We start from the raw sequence: 18,599 nt of genomic DNA, 5'->3' as shown, positions 1-18,599 counted from the left end.
GTTTAGCCAAAAGATCTTTCCTTTACAGGAGAGAGCTGTCTCCATTGATGCTAGATCTAGGTGGGCTTCACTTTGAGGTGCTGTGGCAAGGAGCAAATAGGGAGTGCAGGGGCCACCCAGAAGCCAGGAGTAAGGCAGTGCTGTGTTGTCAACACCCACCCTGGGACCGCATGCCGTCTCCAGGGAGGCTGTTCCATTTCCTTAGAGGTGATGTCTTTGGTGTCAGCTTTGGGGTCAACGCTGCTGCTTAGTTGCTCTGCCAGGTCTGCTGAGAGGACCATGGAGGGCCTGCTGTTCCGAAGACAGACCTTCAAACTGCAGTCTATAATCACTTTTATTCCTACTCCGTGTCTCTGCCAGCTTTGAGCTTGGAATTCTCTGGATTCCTCAACTGTAGTCCCTCCTGTGCGTGGTCGTAGAGCTGCAGCTTCCTCATGCACCCTGGGCCCTAGCGCATGCCCGTCCTCTGTGTCTCACTGAGAAGCTCATTAAAAACTCTGGTCCTAGGCACCTGGGTGGCTCTTAAGCGTCTGCCTTCGGCTCAGGTCATGGTCCCAGGGTCCTGGGATTGAGTCCCACATCGGGCTCCCAGCTCGGCGGGAGGCCTGCTGCTCCCTCTCCCACCCCCCCGATTGTGTTCCTTCTCTTGCTCTGTCTCTCTCTGTCAAATAAATAAATAAAACCTTTAAAAAAAAAAAGAAAATATGCTATTGAGTATTTACATTTGTCCCCACCCTGGCTTTAGATGCTGAGCAAAGTGTAAAATGAATAATTATAGTTCTAGTCCCTAAGAACAAAATTTCTAGTTGGAGGCAAAAGAAATTCCACAAATGAAGCAATTGGAAAATAAAGCCAGTTACCTCATAGTCTTGTATAGACCTTTGTTTCTCAATGGGTATGTTAAGTTTATGAAGATGAGTATGTATTTTTTTTTTAAGATTTTATTTAAGAGAGTGAGAACAAGCAGGGGGAGCAGCATAGGGAGAGGGAGAAGCAGGCTCCCTATGAGCAAGGAGCCTGATGTGGAACTCGATCCCAGGACCCTGGGATCATGACCTGAACCAAAGGCAGACACTTAACTGACTGAGCCACCCAGGTGCCCCGAGTATGAATTTTTTAATTTTGGGAAAAAGAGTATGTGTGTGTGTGTGTGTGTGTGTAGTAGTTACCAAGAGTCTTTCTTGTTCTCTGATTTTTCTTTTTTCATAGCATCCTGTTTTATTTTATGGGTGGTGTTATATCTCTTAAATCTTTGTGGGGATACTAATTAGGAGTTGATGGTGGTATGGTTTTGTTTTTTAAATTATGTTGCCTAGGTATTTTTGTTCTTTACACATTTTCCTCCCTCATTTTATTTTATTTATTTTTTAAAATATTTTATTTATTTGTCAGAGAGAGAGAGCCCAAGCAGGGGGAGCAGTAGGCAGAGGGAGAAGCAGGCTTCCCGCTGAGCAAGGAGCCCAATGCAAGACTGGATCCCAGGACCCTGGGATCATGACCTGAGCCGAAGCAGACGTTTAACCAACTGAGCCACCCAGGCATCCCTCCTCCCTCATTTCAGTCTTTATTGTTCGTGTGGCAGTCTTTTCTAACTGGTCATTGAGACTTAGTGCTTAGCTCTTATTTAAGAGTTTAACTATAGAAAGCTGTCCAGTGATAGGAGGTTGAGCTAGCCTTACGATGATGAGCAGCTAAACACCAGAATGAGGAGAGCGTTATACTAGGTGATAGTGTCCATACTAGGTACCTGGGGAGGCAACTCTTGGATTTCTTTACAGAAGAACCTTCTAGTTTTTACCCAGGGGAAAGTACCTAGTTTTAGACAAAACTATGCTGGAGGGGCAGGGGATTCTGTTCTGCATATGACCATTCTCTACACGAAGCCTGAATTCCAACTAGGCCACCTTCAGAATTCTCCTCCGAAAGTACTCTCCAGTCTTCTGTGCTTACATGTTCTCCTGTTCCCATCAAGCCTGTCTGTCTTTTAGGACTAGCCAGAGCGCCACCTCTTCTAGACTCATCCCAGCCCCATTATAGCTTGGTATCCAAAATTTCTGGTCCGTGTCTTTAATTTGAGTATAATTATGTGCTTATTTGGGGCAGAAACCATTTTTTTTATAATCTTGATAATTGGATAAGCCTTGTACTTAGTGGATATTCAGAATATGTTGTATTATGTGAATTAAATACTGCTTGGCATTGGTGCCTATCTATGAGGAACTGTTTACAAGTAATATCCTCCAACCTCCCAAAACTTGGAGCCCTAAAGTTTATTACCGTTCTCCCTGAAAACATCTTCAACTCCTGGAGGTTGGATCTGTGCCTTAAGTTTTTCCTCTGTCCTTCCAGCAATTCACAGTTTTTTGTGACAAGTAGGTACTCAGATAAACGGAATGACTGAATTGCAGCAGGAGGGACTAACCCCAGTGTGATTATAATTTCAGGTGCCTGTGACATTTGATGATATCTCCATCTACTTTTCCACTCCAGAGTGGGAAAAATTAGAAGAATGGCAAAAGGAACTTTACAAGAATATCATGAAGGGCAACTACGAGTCTCTCATCTCCATGGGTGAGGCCACGCTGTCACCTTTTGAATGAGGTGACCGCAGCACTAAGGGGACTTTGTACAGGCCCTTGTCCTCCAGCAGTTCTCATTTTCACTCTATCCTCACACACTTCACATTCTGATCGCAAACCAAAGATTTCCAGTTTGCCCTTGCTAAATGGAAAATCATAATCTCTCCTTCTGCCAATTTGCAGGACGGAGAATGCAGCTCAGAGTTCTGGCTGGGCCGGCAGTGTGGTTTCCATGGGCGTCCTTCACCTTGAAAGGGCCTTGTTCTCCACCTTGAGGCACACTGTCCCTGTCCCTCAGTGAAAGTAGCAGGCGAGCCGTGCTAACGAGGCATGTGTACCTTCCCACACGTTACCTCTCCTCTTACATGCTTTCCGAAGAGATAGCGTCCATACAGGAGGTGAATAGATGGGGCCGAGTGGTAGAGATTCTGAAATGAATCCTCTGGGACCATGGACCTCAAAGCCTATAGCTCAGCCTTAATGGCAGTTCGTTGTCATCCTCACTGATCTCTTGGTCATCCCCCCTTTCCCTTCTTCCTCTCCTAGATTATGCCATGAATCAACCTGATGTCTTATCTCAGATTCAGCCGGAAGGAGAACATAATACAGAGGAGCAGGCAGGACCAGAGGAAAGTGAGATTCCCACAGACCCCAGTGAAGGTAAGTAGCAGAAGAGATTATCCATTCCTTGTCTCCCTTGCCTGGTCAGAGACAGTGGCTCAGAACTGAGTAAGCAGGGCTTGGGGCTTCCAGAGCCTCTCCATGCTGAAGCAGCTAGGAGAGAGTACTTAGAGATTACTGGTCCTTTGCCTTCTTCCGTCAGTACCACGAATCTGAGGGCTGTTAATGGTATTCCATGACAAAGTTCTGAGACTTAATTATTTAACAAAATAAACATATCCTTAGATGGCAGGGGAAGCAATTATGCTCATATGAGGGGAAGTGGCTTCAGTGAGTGTACACCTGATTGTTCAGAAATGCTGGGGGTGGGCTGGGAGTCCACACGGTCCCTCGGAGACGCACTGAACCAGCAGAGGATGTCCACCTGGGCCAAGCGGATTTTGCCTGGTTTGGGAGCCAGCCAGCATTAATGAACTCTCCCTCATTTATTTGGTTGGTAGCTGCTTCATATTGTGCGGGAAAGACTGCTCACCCAAGTCCAGTTGTATTTTCTCTGAAGTCCCACTTCTGCTCTCAGAAAAAGCTCATCATTTTGTTCTTTGCTGGATAGAAAGCTCACAGAAAGTTCATCCTTCAGACATCTCTATTAGATGAACTTTTCTTAGAACCTACCCCCTCTCCCATACACTGTTATTTTTTTCTAACATTTTATTATGAAAATTTCCAAACACAAAAGTTGAAATAATTTTACAGTGAACACCTAGACACCTACTACCTGGATTCTACCACAAATATTTTACTCCGTTAGCACGTATTTATCCATCTCTGCATCCCTGTCAATCCATCCTCTTTTCATTGTATTTCCAAATCAATAAAGATTTTTTTTTTTTTTTTTTTATTTGAGAGAGAGAATGAGAGAGAACATGAGAGGGAGGAGGGTCAGAGGGAGAAGCAGACTCCCTGCCAAGCAGGGAGCCCGATGCGGGACTCGATCCCGGGACTCCAGGATCATGACCTGAGCCGAAGGCAGTCGCCTAACCAACTGAGCCACCCAGGCGCCCCCCAAATCAATAAAGATTTTAATACATTTCCCCATTAATAGTTCAGTATGAATATCATTAACCTAGAGTTCACTATTTTTTTCTTTTGAGGTAAATTTTACATACAACGAACCTCTCAGATCTTAACATTCTCTGACTTTGGAGGAATGCATGTATCTGCCACACATTTTTTTTTTTTTAAGATTTTTAAAAATTTATTTATTTGAAAGAGAGCACAAGCAGGGAGAGCGGGAGAGGGAGAAGCACCCCCACACATATTATTTTTTAAGAATGTGTGGGTGAGGGGTGTCTCAGTCAGTTAAGTGTCTGCTTCGGCTCAGGTCATGATCCCAGGGTCTTGGGATTGAGCCCCACGTCGGGCTCCCTGCTCAGCGCGGAGTCTGCTTCTTCCTCTCCCTCTGCCTGCCACTCCCCTTGCTTATGCTCTCTTTCTCTGTCTAACGAATAAATAAAATTAAAAAAAAAAAAAAAGAATCTATGGGTGATTGTATTAAGCAATGTAACAGATTGAATTTGATTAACTTTATATCAGGGATATAAATAATAAATCTAAAATCATATCAAAAAGTTGGGTGACTTGATTACAGTAATTATTGGAAGTTACTCCTTAGGGGCACCTGCGTGGCTCAGTCAGTTAAGTGTCTGCCTTCGGCTCAGGTCATGATCTCAGGGTCCTGGGATCAAGTCCTGCATCAGGCTTGCTGCTTGGCAGGAAGCCTGCTTCTCCCTCTCCCACTCCCCCTGTTTATGTTCCCTCTCTCGCTGTCTCTCTCTCTCAAATAAATAAATAAAATCTTTAAAAAAAAAAAAAAGGAAATTACTCCTTAGTTTACATTATTAGTTATCTGACATAGTTCTCAGCTAGTATAAATCAGTGTGTCATTTTATTTTTGGGGACAAATGGCAGAGATGTAAGTAACTTGGTTTTGTAATAGTATATGAAAGTTTCATTTCGCTGCCATCTTGTCAGTTCATTTTTACCATGGTTTTTAAGACTCCATTTGTGGGTGGTCAACCAAATATGTTAATACATGTTTACATAAAATTAAAACAAGCAGGGGCATCTGGGTGGCTTGTCGTTAAGCGTCTGCCTTCCACTCAGGTCATGATCCTGGGGTCCTGGGATCCAGTCCCGCATTGGGCTCCGCGCTCAGCAGGAGGCCTGCTTCTCCCTCTCCCACTCCCCCTGCTTGTGTTCCCTCTCTCACATCTCTCTGTCAAATAAATAAAATCTTTAAAAATAAATAAAAATAAAGATTTTATTTATTTGAGAGAGAGTGAGCAGGGGGAGGAGCAGAGGGAGAGGGACAAGCAGACTTTGTTCTGAGAAAGAAGCCCAGTGCAGGGCTCAATCCCATGACTCCAAGATCACCACCTGAGCCAAAATCAAGAGTCAGATGCTTAACTGACTGAGCCACCCAGGCAACCCTACTTTTTTTTTTTTTAAAGATTTATTTATTTGAGAGCGAGAGAGCGCGTGTGTGAGTGCGGGGGCAGGGGTAGAGGGAGAGGGAGAGAATCTCAAGCAGACTCCCCACTGAGTGTGGAGCCTGACAAGGGCTCCATCTCATGACCCCGAAATCACGACCTGAGCTGAAATCAAGAGTCAGACACTTAACAGATTGTGCTACCCAGGTGCCTCAGTACTGGTTTTCTTTAAAAATATGCTCCAGGGGCACCTGGGTGGCTCAGTCGGTTGTGTCTGACTTCGGCTTAGGTTATGATCTCGGGGTCCTGGGATCAAGCCCCAAGTTGGGCTCTGTGCTCAGCAGGAAACCTGCTTCCCCCTCTTTCTCTGCCCCTCCCCCCGTCATGCTCCTTCTCTCTCTCTCAAATAAATAAATCTTTAAAAAAAAAAAAATATATATATATATACATGCTCTAGGCTGTGTTGGTCCCCAGCGCAACCCCCAGGTTCAGTCCCTTACTAGGAGGACACACAGGATTCAGCATAAAGTCATGTTTAGGGTTAAGGTTTATTACAGCAAAAGGACACAGAGCAAACCAGCAGAGATAAAAAGCGCACAGGGCAAAGTCTGGAGGGGACCGGGGGCAACCTTCCAGAGTCCTCTTGCAGTAGAGTCTCACAGGACACATGCTATTCCTCCAGCAGTGAGTTGTGACAACATGTGCAGAGTATTGTATCCCAGAGAAACTCATTAGAGAATCAGCATCCAGGGCTTTCACTGTGAGCTGGTCACGTAGGCATCCTTTGCCTCACACATACCAAAATTCTAGACTCCCGGAAAGAAGACAAATGTTCAGCATCAGCTACACTACACAAACAATTTAGGCCTGGTGAAGCACTCCTAACATTGAGGGGAAGTTTTCTATCAGCATAGGGATGTAAACCTTGCAGGCAGGCCCTTCTGAGAATAGGCAGCCAGATTTTCTTTCTCCTAACACACAAAAAATCCTGATTCCTTTCAGTGGAGAATAGTAATAAACTGTCTGCTTATTAGGGCTCATAACAGATTTTTTTTTTTTAAGATTTTATTTATTTATTTGAGACAGAGAGCGAGCACGAGCAGGAGGAGCAGAGAGAGAGGGAGAAGCAGGCTCCCTGCTGAGCAGAGAGTCTGATGCAGTACTCGATCCCAGGACCCTGAGATCATGACCCGAGCCAAAGGCAGACGCTTCACCGACTGAGCCACCCAGGCGCCCTGGGCTCATAACAGATTGTTCCACACAAATATGAGGCAGAGGTACTAATTCTAGGCCACTTTAGTGATGTAACTAATAAAATGTCTTTTTGATAGATTATTCTCCATTTACAGTTTTTGTTTTTTTTTTAATAATTTCTAGGGGCGCTTGGGTGGCTCAGTCATTAAGCATCTGCCTTCGGCTCAGGTCATGATCCCAGGGTCCTGGGATCGAGCCCCGCGTCGGGCTCCCTGCTCAGCAGGAAGCCTGCTTCTCCCTCTCCCACTCCCCCTGCTTGTGTTCCCTCTCTCTGTGTCTCTCTCTCTGTCAAATAGATAAATAGAATCTTAAAAAATAGTAATAATAGGAAAGAAAAAAGGCAAGACACAAAATTTAAAAAAAAAAATTGTTTCTATACGCAAAGAATCAAATTTTTTTTTTTTTTTTTTGCTTTTCAGCAAGCAGCTTCTCTAAAACATCGTAGTTTTAAAAATCAATTTTCACATACTGTGTAATTTGTTGTTAGACTGGTGTGTTTATGTTGGAATATTGATATAATTTTAGAAACCTTAATTTTCTAAAATATATTTGGATTTTATCCATATTTCTTATAACATAAAGCCCATAACTTATTATCATATTTCATTCTGGAGCTTTAGAAGACCTGTGCATTATAATTAAATATATAGGTAGAATGGGTAGAATGGATTTGAGGATAGTAATGGTACCATGTGACACCCCTTTCCTTTTATGTCCAAATATCTTGGAATTTATTTTACATTCTATCTCTATCCCCTTCATCTGAATCCGATGAAGGGAAAGAAAAATTATTATATCTCCCTAGGGAATAGTCATTGATGCCTACTGTCTTACATAAAATTGCATACAATTAGTGGAGAATAGTAGTGAATGGGAGAACACAAAAAAATATAATCTTGAGATTTTCTGGAATTCTTTAACTGTATCACCAGGGCCTCATGCAGACCAGCTGTGTGTGGGGCCACTATTTGGTCACTTATAGTTTGAATATTGAACTACCAAGTTTTTAGAATTCTTTGGAGAAAAACTTGACCCAGGAAGTTCAAATGGAATAATTACTGAAAGTCCATTATCTTTGTCTTTCTTCTGGTTCAGAAGCCATGAACTCACGCCAAGATTGTAGAATGACCCGGAAGTAAAGCAAATTCATTTCTAAATCTTGCAGTTGTGGGGAGACTTCGGGGTCATTGTTTCATGTGCATTTCCATGATCCCCTATCTGCGTCTGTTTACTCTGGTCCAGCAAGGCCATCTTTTCCTAAACAAAGCCAGTGATTAAGGCATATCCCAATATGATAATCCTTTTATTTTAGTTTATCCTATTTGAGAACAAGAATCATCCTAGGGATGACAAAACTTTGAGGTTTTTTTTTTTTTTTTTTAAAGATTTTATTTATTTTTTTGTCAGAGAGAGACAGACAGAACACAAGCAGGGGGAGAGGCAGGCAGAGGGACAAGCAAGCTCCCCGCTGAGCAAGGAGCCCGATGTGGGACTCGATCCCAGAACCCTGGGATCATGACTGAGCCGAAGGCAGCCGTTCAACCGACTGAGCCACCCAGGCGTCCCAAAACTTTGAGGTTTTAACTTACTACACAAATACTTACCACATTCACCTGGCAATGTTTTAGTCCCACACCTGTTTAACAGAAAATTTCAAAAGAAAGTTTTTATATTTTTACCATTGGTTGTTTCATGTGTTAAGTATTGTTTGTTGTCTGCTTAAAAAGTCCAATCTCAGCACCATTTTAGCTCGGTTTATACTTTTGTACATATCCCAGAACCTCAAGGTTCCAGCTTCTTTTCAGACAGCATGGGTCCTTACCTGTTTAAAACATACGCAGACACACAAAATGATTTTCACACAAAATCAGATTTCCTCATAGTTAAAATGACGTTCAGGGGCGCCTGGGTGGCTCAGTCATTAAGCGTCTGCCTTCGGCTCAGGTCAAGATCCCAGGGTCCTGGGATCGAGCCCCACATCGGGCTCCCTGCTCAGCGGGAAGCCTGCTTCTCCCTCTCCCCTCCCCCTGCTTGTGTTCCCTCTCTGTCAAATACATAAATAAAATCTTTAAAAAAAAAAATTAATAAAATAAAATGACATTCAACCAGTGTAGACATTAAATTTTTATATTTTATTGTGATCAGCTTTTCTATTTTTTTTTTTTTTAAGATTTTTATTTATTTTAGAGAGAAAACTCGAGCAGGGGAAGGGGCAGAGGGAGAAAATCTCAAGCAGACTCCCTGCTGAGTGCAGAGCCCTACGCAAGGCTTGATCTCATGACCCTGAGGTCATGACCTGAGCCAAAATCAAGAGTCAGCCGCCTAACTGACTGAACCACCCAGGCGCCCCTCAGCTTTTCTATTTTTAACTTCCTCTCAAATCTAGAACCTCAGCATTTTTCCATTTCCTCCTATCTGATAAGTATTCAGTTTTTCTCTGTTCTCTGGCTTTCTCCAAAGCCTGCTGCTGGTAGGAACCCATGATTTTACTTTCGTTCTATGTTTCTGTAAGTATCCACTGTTGGGGTTCCTTAGGCCTGTGAGGAATGTGCTTTGAAAGCTCTTGTGGCCGCCTGACCAGCAGTTGCCATATTCTGTCCCCATGCAGGTGTCTATCAGGCCATCACAGTGTTCAAGTTCTCCTGCTCCTTTCATTTCACTTCCAAAAGGTCCTCAGGCTATACTCCCACCACTCCCACCAAATTACAGTAGACACTACAGTATGCTGTGCATCCTATGATGTAGTGCCAAGCCCCAATTATTTAATCAAATCAGTATTTCCTTAGCTGTACTGATCTAGTGAAATGACCAGAGGAACTTTTAGCATCATTATTCAACAGGAAGGGTTTGCTTCCTGGGATTTCCCAAGCTCAATGAAGATGTACTTAGCCAGTGGGTTCTAATAACAACAGCCATTTACATTTCTGGAGAACTGGGTTGTTTTTTTTACCACTCCAAAGCTTTTATGGTTGGCTGCTGACTAATGTAACAAAAGATTGGAAAGAATCCAAATACCCATCAATAGGGCACTCTTGAATAAACAATGGTACCACTACATAGTACAGCTATAAAAAGGAAGGAGAAAGATCTCTATACTGCTATACACATGCCCAGAATATATTGTCAAGAAACTGGGATACAGAATAGTTTGATTAGTATGCCATATAAAGAGGAAAAACATGAAGATGTATATATATTTGCTTCTATTTTTACAAAGAAACAATGGAAAATTGAAACAAAAACCAGTAAGAATGGCTACCTATACAAGGAGAGATAGATGTGAGATGGAAACTAGTCCTCTCTGAATGTATCTTATTTTATAGTTTTGATTTCGGAACCTTATAAATATTTTACAAAATTTAAAAAACAAAAATTTTTAAAAATCAGGCACAGGCTAAAATAATTACTGTATGATATATATGTAACATAAATACATAGAATAGATTTCTTCCAACTGACTAAAACAATATTTTAACTATATATCCCTAGAGGGATAGATCCTGAAGACTAAAAGTATCACAAAATAATCTTAAATTGAGTTCATATTTTTGTTTATAATATTGGTATTACTTTGACACAAGTATTCAGATAAAGCAAAGATTATGTTAATGTCATCAGGAACCAAAATTTTCAGGGTTAGGGAGAAAAGATACAAGTATAAAATCAAAGGACTTAATTAAAACCCTGTAATCTTAAATATGAATCATAAATATTAATATAAACTCATGACACTTTTTTTTTTAAAGATTTTATTTATTTATTTGACAGAGAGAGAGAGAGCGAGAGCAGGAACACAAGCAGGGAGAGTGGGAGAGGGAGAAGCAGCCTTCCCGCAGAGCAGGGAGCCGATGTGGGACTCGATCCCAGGACCCTGGGATCATGACCTGAGCCGAAGGCAGACGCTTAACGACTGAGCCACCCAGGCGCCCGACACTTTTTCTAAAAGATAGGTATTTTAATAGCTCTGTCCATGGAAAGGAGCTAGAAGCAACAACAGCCTATGAGCAGTTAGCATCCTTATCATCCAGATTGCATTCTCTAAATTCCATTTCTCAGATCAGTGATTGTGTGCATGGAGCAGGAAATGTACAGGATGAACCTGGGATAGTCTGTCACCCCAGAAATGAAGGAAACTACATGTTTGATGATGTGAAAAGAGCTGCTCTGAAGAGGCTCCTGCTGGCCAAAGAAGGGACAATTTGAGCAATGGACTAAAACTCATCAGATAGATAACATTCTATGAGTTCATAATGCTAAACCAAAAAAAAATAAAAAATAAAAAAAGTCATTTGAATGCCATTTGGAGGTTTCTAGAGCACTAACTCATTCAGAAAATTAATGAAGAGAATCAATTATGCATTTTAAAAGTCTCATAGTTTTAATGAATAGAAAGTTCCTCTGGATATCTGCGAGAAGACCCTCTTCCTCAAACCCAGTCTGTCCCCTCCTGCTTTTCTCTTTATATATGTGTGAGTATAAAATCTGGGAGAAAAGAAAGAAAAGGCTGGACTATGTTTAATACATTTCATCCTGTAGTTTAAAGTCAGGAGTTGGTAAGGCAACCTGCCGCATGTGCCCAAACCTGTGTCTCCCCAGTCTCACCGTACAACCTGCCAGTCTTTCGGGCCTCAGTCTTGTCAAACCTCATATTTCTGCTTTGGGCACACCTTTAGATTTCAGTGGTCTCTAACTGATTTAAAAGGCATTGGGCAAAAACAGTGAGTTCTGCCTATCTGCTACACATAAAACCAGAACCTGCGTACAATTTGAATTTACTCTCCACACCTTGTCAGCTTACCAGCTTGTCCTCTTAGGTCAAAAAAAAGCTACCTAGGCCTTGGCTGGGATAGCTCGCACAGCTGTTTCTGCACTGACCAAATGAGCCATGTTATGTGCAAAGCCTTGAGAGGCTGTTCTTTTTTCTTTCCAAAAGAACCACCCCCCCACCCCACCCCCGCCACCAGGCCTGAGGGACTCACAAAGACTGCTATCCCCTCTCCTGGGGGTTCAGGAAACAATGAGCTATATCATTTAATAGGCAGAAGTAATACGATCTTTTAGAGTCCAGAATTGGGAACCTGAAAAGTATGTTTCTAAGGAGTCAGATCTGTGTTTAAAAGGACCTGACTTTGTAATTCTGGGAATGTCTTTGTTTTTTTTTGTTTTTTAAAGATTTTATTTATTTATTTGACAGAGAGAGACAGCGAGAGCAGGAATACAAGCAGGGGGAGTGGGAGAGGGAGAAGCAGGCTTCCCGCCGAGCAGGGAGCCCAGTGTGGGACTTGATCCCAGGACCCCGGGATCATGACCCGAGCCGAAGGCAGACGCTTAACGACTGAGCCACCCAGGCGCCCCAATGTCTTTGTTTTTTTTGTTTTTTTAAGATTTTATTTATTTATTTGAGAGAGAGAATGAGAGACAGAGAGCATGAGAGGGAGGAGGGTCAGAGGGAGAAGCAGACTCCCTGCCGAGCAGGGAGCCCGATGCGGGACTCGATCCCGGGACTCCAGGATCATGACCTGAGCCGAAGGCAGTCGCCCAACCAACTGAGCCACCCAGGCGCCCCAATGTCTTTGTTTTTTAATTAACATCTAAGACAAACTTTTTTGGTCAATCTTGGTTTCTTCTGCTTTTTTCCTGCTATATTTTAAAGCAGACCTTTGATAATATGGCGTTTCATCATAAATACTTCCTTACTGGCAATGTATTTAACCTCTGAAATGGAGAAAATAATCCCTCTCTACTGAAATGGAGAAGAGTCCCTGCTTCATTATTTCATAAACAAAGCTGTGAGAGAAAGTAAAAACATTCTGGAAGTGAGAGTGCTAACAAAATGAAAGGCACCGCTAATTCTAAATGCATGTCAGGGCATCCTCTCCAAAATAAAAACTGATTTGTTTTAAAATGAAAACAGTCACTGAAGTTGAGTATATCATGTAAAAATACATTAAATCTGGCTTCATTTTGAACTGGTTCTCAGATGTATGCCTTTTTTTAAAGGCTGGTTCAGTTTTGGTTTTGTAATCAGAGATAAATATTTGGGCAAGACAGTGTTCAACAAGCCAACGAGATCATTTTCTCTTTCTGAGTCGAGCCCTGAAGGCCATTCTCTTTTTCCCCCAAATAGAGCCTGGCATTTCAACATCAGATATTCTGTCTTGGATCAAACAAGAGGAAGAGCCCCAGGTTGGGGCCCCACAGGAGACCAAGGAGAGCGACATGCACAAGGGCGCCTATGCTGGTGAGTGAGGAATCAGAGATGCCCACACCCAGCCTCTGCTTAGGCCAGGACCAACAGAGGAAGCCGAGGACAGGAGGGGGTTATGGAGGCAAGGAAGTGGAAGAAGAATGGGGAAAGGGGGGAAAAGACAGGCTCACATAAGTTAGAGATGAAAATGAAATCAAACTAAGATATATTTTAAGTATAAAGACAAAGTAGATTTGTTAGAGGACGAGAAACAAATGCACACAGAGGGACCAAAGGTATGAGAATGGGGAAAGACAGAAGAACATTTGAGGATCATTTAGAAAAGGATAGGAGGAGACTAGCCATAGTGACAAGAGTGTCCTTGGAGAGGCACAAATGTCGACCAAGAGCTCTCCCTCAGGACAGTGATGGCAGAAGAAGCAAACAGCTTCTTTACAAGATCCTTAGCACCATCTGTATTGTAGAAGAGAACATCAAGGTCAGAAGGAAGCCAGTCATTTATATTACTTAATGCAACCTATTTTTAAGTATCTTCTATTCCCTATGTTCTTTTAGACTCTAGGAAACAGAAATAAAAAATAGCTGTTTCTGCTCCTTGGGATATTTATATCGGGCACACACACATCAGTACTGGGTGTGCCTACTGTTAAGTCTCCAGGGTGAGTGGGACGGATGACTTCTATAAAAGAAATGAGGAGTTTGGAAAACATACGTCAGTTTTAGTTTGGGTGTCTAGATAAGGCCCACAGCAGGCTGTGAAGCCAGAATTGGGCCCTGCAAGATTGGTGTGACAAGGTTGGGCATACTTTGGGAAGATGGGAAGAAAGGGATGCAGGCTACAAAAGGGAGGGCAGACTGAGCAGAGAGCAGAGGCAGAAACACGGACTTGATTTTCAGGGAAAGTACGGAGAGCTAACAGGAAGGATTTATCTGGCAGACTGAAGGGGAGTAGGAGTGGATGAATGCGTAATTTTAGGCCTTGTCACAAAAGGCAACAGAATCAAAGTCCTGGAGCAGAGGAGAAACCGAATGAAAGGAGAGCTGGCAAAGGTGGATGCCGGGGTTTCTCCTTTTCCGAGCAGGGAGCATTGGAGAGGTGCAGCGGCGAGCCCTCTGATGATTTGCTGCAGGGACTATACATGCCTTGATGATTATCTCAGACCTCCACTGAGCTTCCTATCTGAGCCAATTAAGAGCTCCGTGCAGTCTGCTGGAGCTGGGTAGGATTACGGCAGTTGCCACGAGACAGCTGTTGACAGGTGTGACTCTGAGTCCTTTCTTTCAGATGAAGAGCTTGTCATCAAAGCCGAAAGCCTCGCCAGAGCCTCTTTGTGCCCAGAGGTTCCAGTCACCTTCTCTTCTCCACCACCAGCGGCAAAGGATACTTTTTCAGATGTGGCTTTCAAAACCCAGCCGTCCGCATCCATGGCGCCTTTTGGACGTCCAGTCACTGACCTGGCCGAAGCCTCTGAGGGCCAAGTGACTTTTACTCAGTTGGGTAGCTACCCCCTGCCACCTCCAGCCGGGGAGCAGATATTCTCCTGCCACCACTGTGGCAAGAGCCTCAGCCAAGACATGTTGCTGACCCACCAGTGTAGCCACACGGGTGAGCCCCCCTTGTCCTGTGCCCAGTGCCCGAAGCACTTTCCCCAGCAGGCCGATCTCAGCGGCAGCTCCCAGCCCCATGCTAGCGAGACACCCCCCACCTGCCCACACTGCGCCAGAACTTTCACGCACCCGTCAAGACTCACCTACCACCTCCGGGTCCACAACAGCACCGAGCGCCCCTTCCCCTGCCCCGACTGCCCCAAGCGCTTTGCCGACCAGGCCCGACTCACCAGCCACCGGCGGGCTCACGCGAGCGAGAGGCCCTTCCGCTGCGCGCAGTGCGGCCGCAGCTTCAGCCTGAAAATCAGCCTCCTGCTCCACCAGCGGGGGCACGCGCAGGAGCGGCCTTTCTCCTGCCCCCAGTGCGGCATTGACTTCAATGGCCACTCGGCCCTGATTCGCCACCAGATGATCCACACGGGCGAGCGTCCGTACCCGTGCACTGACTGCAGTAAGAGCTTCATGCGCAAGGAGCACCTGCTCAACCACCGGCGGCTGCACACGGGCGAGCGGCCGTTCAGCTGCGCGCACTGCGGCAAGAGCTTCATCCGCAAGCACCACCTCATGAAGCACCAGCGCATCCACACGGGCGAGCGGCCCTACCCCTGCGCCTACTGCGGCCGAAGCTTCCGCTACAAGCAGACGCTCAAGGACCACCTGCGGTCGGGCCACAGCGGAGGCTGCGGCGGCGACGGTGACCCATCCGGACAGCCGCCGGACCCCCCGGGGCCCCTCCTCCCTGGGCTCGAGACCTCTGGCCTAGCCGTTAACACCGAAGGGCTAGAGGCCGGTCAGTGGTATGGGGAAGGGAGCGGAGGGGGGGTTTTGTAAACCTCGCTCCTTTCATGGTTATCTATGTTCTCCGGTTACCTGTGCCCGCGAGTCCCAGCACCCCCCCTGCGGTAATCGCTGTGTGGCCCGGCGATGAATTTGGGATCTTAGACACTTGACTAGAGACATTGCTGGAATTTTGGAACTTCATAACATCACAAGAACACGACATTTTGAAACCCAGAAAGACCTGGAAGGAAGCCCAGCATCCCGATCTTTACAAAAGTATTACCTGAGCAGAAGTTATATAAGAAGGTTGCAGAGAGGTTGGAAAGCAAGATTTGGCCCCTGTTACTCCATCACAGGGTTATAAGTTGATAATGATTGTGGCTCTAGGTGGGGACAGGTGCATGGGAAGAGCCTCCAGAACTCGAAGCCCATCACGAGGCATGAGGATATTTAATTGAACCTCATTAATTCCCTGATGGTAAGATGGTTGTTAGAAGAGAGTGCTGGAGCCTCGGGCCATGGTACTGCTTCTCCCTGGCACGAGCTAAGGTCTGCCCCTCTGCTCATGCACTGCCTCTCCCGGAATGGTAACTCAAGACTGCCTTCCTAGGTTTCCTGGATTAATTCTTCTAATCCATTTTGGTTAATATTGGGGGAGCAAGAAGTTTGACTTTAAAAGCTTCTTAAGGAGAACAGTTCTTTGCATAGTTTGATTTGCAGAATTCAGGCTCTTACTGGCATTTAAACTGCTAGGAACATTTGCCAAAGTCCTAGTTAAAAAAGTGGGAGCAGTGTTCTCAGCACTAGCTTTAAAATCTAGAGAGCCCAGAGAAATTTCAGAACAGCCTAAGATTTGTGCCTGAACCATGTTTCTTAGAAGGAGTCATTTACATCAAATTTTTCCGTATTTCCAAGCTAATAAGCTGATTTTTCCGTTCCTGGTGTCTTGTATTCTTGACAGTCCTCAGCAGAATAGATCACAGCACTTTCCGGAAGCGTTATGGAGCTTCAGAAAGTGCCAGTGGGTCTCAGGTTTCATTTCCTCAGTTGTGAGATGATGGTGCTGTAATGCAGCTTTCTTGAGCCATCAGAGTGTATGTTCACCCCTTCTGACTCTCCCCAGTGGCAATGGGCAGATTGAGGAACTCTGTAGATCCCTGAGCGCTGAGCACCACATACAGACAAGGACAGCCTCTTGCTGCTTGTTCTGCTTTTAGGGACCTTGGCTACCATGTGTTCTTTTGTCGGGGACATTCGGTCAGAGGAGAGTATCTGAGCGTGGTCCTACTCCTCAGTGGCTTTGCAGTTAGACATAACTCCCTTTCCCTTTAGAAATTGCAAATTTTCATCTGCAAAATGAGGCTGGTAAAAGGAAAAAAGTGAGCCTCTGGAAATTAAAAAAAAAAAAATCATAAAACTTGTGACACATTTCTTCTGCCAGAATTCTCTATCTCTGGCTTCTATCCAGGCAAAGCCACATAAGACCCCTAAATCAGAGCAGAGACATTTCTTGTTGAAACTTGACGGAACTCGATTTGTGTTACTCTTGCTGGGAGCCTGAGGTGGGAAACAAAGACAGCCCTAAGTCTTGGGCAGTAAAGCTGTTTATTCCTATACTCTGTTTCCCCTGAATCTTTCCAAGATGCCTGGAAACAAGGTCTGCAAGTACTTAGAACACTTTCTTGATGAAATGATAACAGAGAGACCCATTTTTTCCTTATCACCTAGCCCAACCTTCACCCAGCCTAGCTCTGCCTAAACACACTAGGAAAGTGTTACCCCAGCTAGCTTTGCTCCTGGGAAGGTTCTGTCTGAACATGCTCTTTAGAATGATTGCATTTATGAAACATCTGCTCTGTGACATTCACAATACCAGGGGTCATGGGAGACTTAAGAAATGGGTGTGAGACCTAGTCTGCTGCTGTAATTTATAGTCTGAAGGCGATGAAAAAATCCCAGTATAGAACAAACCAAGACAACTGACGAACAGAACCCTGGCATGTTGGGATTAAGAGCTTTCTAGCTAGAATCTGGACCCGTACCACGCATAAATGTGGGGGTTCTGGGGCTCCCAAAGCCAGGGTTCCAGCTTCACTGCTGACCCACTAGGAACTTGGTGTGAGACCCAGCTCTGGTTTGCACCTTGGTCTCCTAATTAAGAGGGAGAAGAACCAAAGTATTATCTTTAGGTGGTGAGCTCCCTTTTCTGGAGGCATTTAAGCATTTGCCAGAGTGTGCTTGAAAGGGATTCCTACATGAGGTGTGATGTTGGTCTAGATAACATCAGAAATTCTTTTTTTTTAAGTCAAAGATTTAATGAGGACACAGAGCTTATTAATGAAAGAGACCTGTGGGTTAAAATGCTGCAGATAGAGCCCACAGTCCTTTCTGCAAGGAACTGTAGCCAGCAGGGACCCAAACTTTGTCAGGCTGTGAACACGGTTCAAATACCAATGAGGCCAGAGCCATGAAGCTCAGTGAAAGGGAATGGGCAGGGCCATGCCAGAAAGATGCAAGTAGGTGTTCTCCTAATCCTCAGCCCCATACACACCAGGGGGTTTCAGCTGTGCATTCTGGTCTCCTTTCCCGGCACCCATCCTCTACCAGGTAAAACTCCAGGCCAGCTCTAGAGTTTGTTTGCTTAAGATTCAAGGGTGGATACATAAAATGCGCTCAGTGGAAAAGTTAAGTCGAACCGCGAAGGTTTCAGTGTGTGGAGAAACTTGGTCCATCGAAGGCTCCTGAGAGAAACCATGCATTTAACTGCAGTTGAAGTACCTGAGGATTGGTTGTCAGGACAAGGCAGGAAAGAGGAGAACCCAGGAATGTGCCCTTCATCAGTCTGCCCCCTGGGCTAAGAAGTCTGTCACACACAAATAGGCCTATCTCCTCGGAGTAGACCCAGATGTGGACTGTAACCAGATTCACTCTTTGCTTACTAAGTTTTTCATTGTCACCATTAGATGAGCCTCTGTTTCAGCCACAGATGTGAAAATAAATGAAGTTGATTGCTTATCTAGAAAGTGAAAGGTCTCTGATCCTTTTTGCTGGATATTCGAT

At 44.6% G+C, this 18,599-nt stretch overlaps 1 protein-coding gene across 2 annotated transcripts in view; it reads left to right on the top strand.

The window, feature by feature from the left end:
- The window catches only part of ZNF398 (zinc finger protein 398), a 47,540-nt gene that overhangs the window by 9,110 nt on the left and 19,831 nt on the right, over window positions 1-18,599 (top strand). The window contains exons 3-6 of one of the 2 annotated variants that reach the window (XM_081799922.1): window positions 2,445-2,571; window positions 3,126-3,239; window positions 13,071-13,184; window positions 14,437-18,562. The exons of the other annotated variant lie outside the window; for it this stretch is intronic. Coding sequence (XP_081656048.1) covers window positions 2,445-2,571; window positions 3,126-3,239; window positions 13,071-13,184; window positions 14,437-15,590 — 1,509 coding nt within the window. The 3' untranslated portion in view covers window positions 15,591-18,562. Of the gene's footprint in view, window positions 1-2,444; window positions 2,572-3,125; window positions 3,240-13,070; window positions 13,185-14,436; window positions 18,563-18,599 lie in introns of those variants that run through there. 2 annotated transcript variants of the gene reach the window in all.

Source organism: Leptonychotes weddellii, chromosome 12 (assembly GCF_054177405.1).
Source record: "Leptonychotes weddellii isolate Sample4059 chromosome 12, ASM5417740v2, whole genome shotgun sequence".
NCBI lineage: Eukaryota > Metazoa > Chordata > Mammalia > Carnivora > Phocidae > Leptonychotes > Leptonychotes weddellii.
The sequence above is the reverse complement of the archived record's forward strand: the minus strand, read 5'-3'. Positions and strand labels throughout refer to the sequence as shown.